General features: G+C 36.2%; 1 protein-coding gene across 1 annotated transcript; it reads right to left on the minus strand.

The window, feature by feature from the left end:
- Nucleotides 1-502: 502 nt before the first annotated feature.
- LOC105115308 (uncharacterized) lies at nt 503-2,314 on the minus strand. Its single transcript, XM_011012143.1, has one exon. It carries the CDS (start codon nt 2,198-2,200, stop codon nt 815-817), a length of 1,386 nt encoding a protein of 461 aa, XP_011010445.1. The 5' UTR covers nt 2,201-2,314; the 3' UTR covers nt 503-814.
- Between the last annotated feature and the right edge of the window lie 695 nt (nt 2,315-3,009).

The following is a 3,009-nucleotide window of genomic DNA, read 5'->3' on the forward strand; positions in this document are numbered from 1 at the left end:
GTTGTGGATAAATTTTATATATTTTAGATGAAATCTATTTACATTTATGTAACTCTCTGCGTTAGTTCAAAAACACAGGAATACGTAGATTTAAAGGTAGAGTTTGGATTGTGTCTGGGACAGAAGTTAAATGGGACAGCATCTGAATGCTACCAAGGGATGCCAACCTTTTGAAATACCTAAAGTTGTTTTTTATGTCTACCAAAATTTAACAAGGAGATGAGTCAGCATCACAGCAAATCCTTGCCGCATCAGTCCTTACTGTTAGTGATAAAAGTTTCTATCAATTTGTTTCGGATTAAGATACTTAATTTATTGCTAGAATAACACAGCCAAGATTCTTTCTTCTAACAAGCAGCAAGGAGAATCAAGAAAAAGTCCACATGAAATGCACAACAGAACCAAACCTCGCTGTCTTGCTTAGATGAAAAAAAGAGAGAGCACAAGACAAAAAAATCACAAACTTCTGGAGTTAAATGCACATAAGAAATACTCAGGGTGATGTAAGTAAATACCTTGATCCATATCATGATCAACAGCAGCAACAGTATTGAGAGGCATTTAGAACAATGATTGCAACAAATATACACATGAAGCACTTGTGAGTTTATACACAAGAAGTATATTGCCTCGCAATAAAAATACATACAACATTTTTGGTGGCTACAGCAGCCAGTAGCAGTGCTGACTCACTGGGAATTCAAAAACAGCACACATATAGCATACTGACAGATTACCGCACTACTTGCTAATTAAGCATCGTTGTTGAATCAGCCTGCAAATGAAAGGGCAGAAATCTCATCATCAATCGTTATCATCTTAGGCCATCAATCAACCCCTCTAATTCTCTCCTCCCAAACCTCCTTCCATCAGAATCAGCTTCCTTACACCTCGCCGCGAAGTAAAAAATGAGCCAAGCCACCATAAAGTAAACCTCAAATGTTGACTGCAAAAGGGCGGCCAAAAACTTCCCTAAAACCCGAGAAAAAACCCATCTTGCAGCTGACCCACAAAGTATTTCCTCGTAACATTTAATCTGTACTGCCTGAATAAACATAGTGGATATCAAATAACAGCCTTCTTTCAAAATTTCTCTCCCAGTTCTCCTTGTATCCACAACTGTAACCCAAGCATCCACAGCAAATATAAACCCCACGACCAAATCCAACAACATCCGAATAACCAAAAACCTCGAAATCTCCTTCTCAAACCCATTAATCCATGGTAACATAATCGAAAACGGCATCAACTTCAACCTGATGAAAAGCTTAAAAAATGAATACTGATCCTCAATTTCACCAAAAAACCACAAGCCCACCAACTGAGTCAAAGCATCCCTCACTGCCCACCTCATCAAAATAAACCCAGCTAATCTCTTACTCCCTAATCTACACCCATCCCAAACAACCCCAATAAACGAACCATACCTCCCTAACAAATCATTAACAACAACAACAAAAACAATACCTAAAACCCACGAATAAATTGCAGTAAATCCTAAAATGACCCAACCATAAGCAGCAGATAGAAAACTTACTAGAAAAAACAAGGCAGCTGCGTCGCGTCTCCCCAATTCCAACCCCTTCACTAGAAACTGCAAATCCACTATCTTCTCCTCTCCATTCTCTTTACTATTAAAATCTTCGCGGCTTCTTTCACTATCCTCATCGTTATCATGATTTGTATTATCATCATACGAATGAATTTCTTCCGCAGCCTTGAACTGAATACCGGACCGGACAATTTCCGGGACTTTAATACCGTTATCGATGACGGCATTGGAAAATCCGAATTTGGGATCGAAGTTGTGGAGAATCACGAAACTCCTATTGGGAGGGAGCTTTGGGAAGAGGGGGGAATCAGATTCGTCATCAGCAGAAAAGAAATCATCATCTAGGGTACCGACACGAGTGAGGTGGAGGAAGGGACGGCGACGGCGAGGGAGGGGATGGTGAATGCGGTGGTGGTGGCGGCCGGCAAGGTCGAGACGGGAGAGGAGTGATTTGAGAGAAGGGTCGCGGTCGATGAAAGAAGAGAAGACGTGGGCCCCATTTTCGAAGAATGTACGGAAAGAGAAAAGCAACAAAGAGAGGAAGAGTAAGGTGAAGAGATTGGAGGAGAAGGTTGAGGCAGCCTGTTTGATTAGCTTCGAGGCTGTCCGAAGGTTGGTGATGCTTAGACGGGACGACTGATCGGTCATTTTTTCTCTTTTCTTTTCTTTTCTTTTTGGGTGCTGTTGACAAGGAGGGGCTGAGTTGAGGAGGCGTAGGGGTTTGTTTCTTCACGCGATGGAAATGGAAGTGGTGCCTAAACGCTTCTTCATTTTCAGTTAATTTACATCTAATAAAGAGCAGCAGCAGCAGCAGCATGAAGTGAAATTTAACTGCATTTAAGGATCAATAGTAAATTTTAACTTGTTAAAAATAAAAACACGTGATAGATTGCTAAAAAATTTAATCCTAATATTTTCATAAGCAAATTATTTTTGAATTATGACTATAAATTTGGTAGCATAATTATGGTTATTTTTTAAATAATTTTAATATTAAATTTTTTTATAATAATTTTTTATTTTTTAAAAATTATTTTTAATATCAACACATTTAAATAATTTGAAAACATTATAAATATTTAATTTAAAATAAATAAAAAAATAAAAAAGTTTAATTGTTTTCAAAAATATTATTAAAATACAGAAACAAACAGGACTTATATATATTGGAGGCGTTTCTTATTTTATTTTTTTTAAGATTTGTGTATGAGAAATTTATTTTATTTTATTTTATTTTTTTTAAGATTTGAGTATGAGATTTTTAGGTAAAATTCATAAGATTATTTTGGTATAAAATAAAAAATTTAAAGAGAAAATGGTTAATAAGATTTAAAGAGTATAGTTTTAATAATATTTGGATGATGTAGCTAAAAAAAAATACACATAGACTCCAAGTAGCAGGGAAGTAAATCCATCTTTTTTTTCTTTTTCTTTTTCTTTTTTTATTTATAATGAAG

The sequence above is a fragment of the Populus euphratica genome, unplaced genomic scaffold, assembly GCF_000495115.2.
Source record: "Populus euphratica unplaced genomic scaffold, PopEup_1.0 scaffold670.1, whole genome shotgun sequence".
NCBI lineage: Eukaryota > Viridiplantae > Streptophyta > Magnoliopsida > Malpighiales > Salicaceae > Populus > Populus euphratica.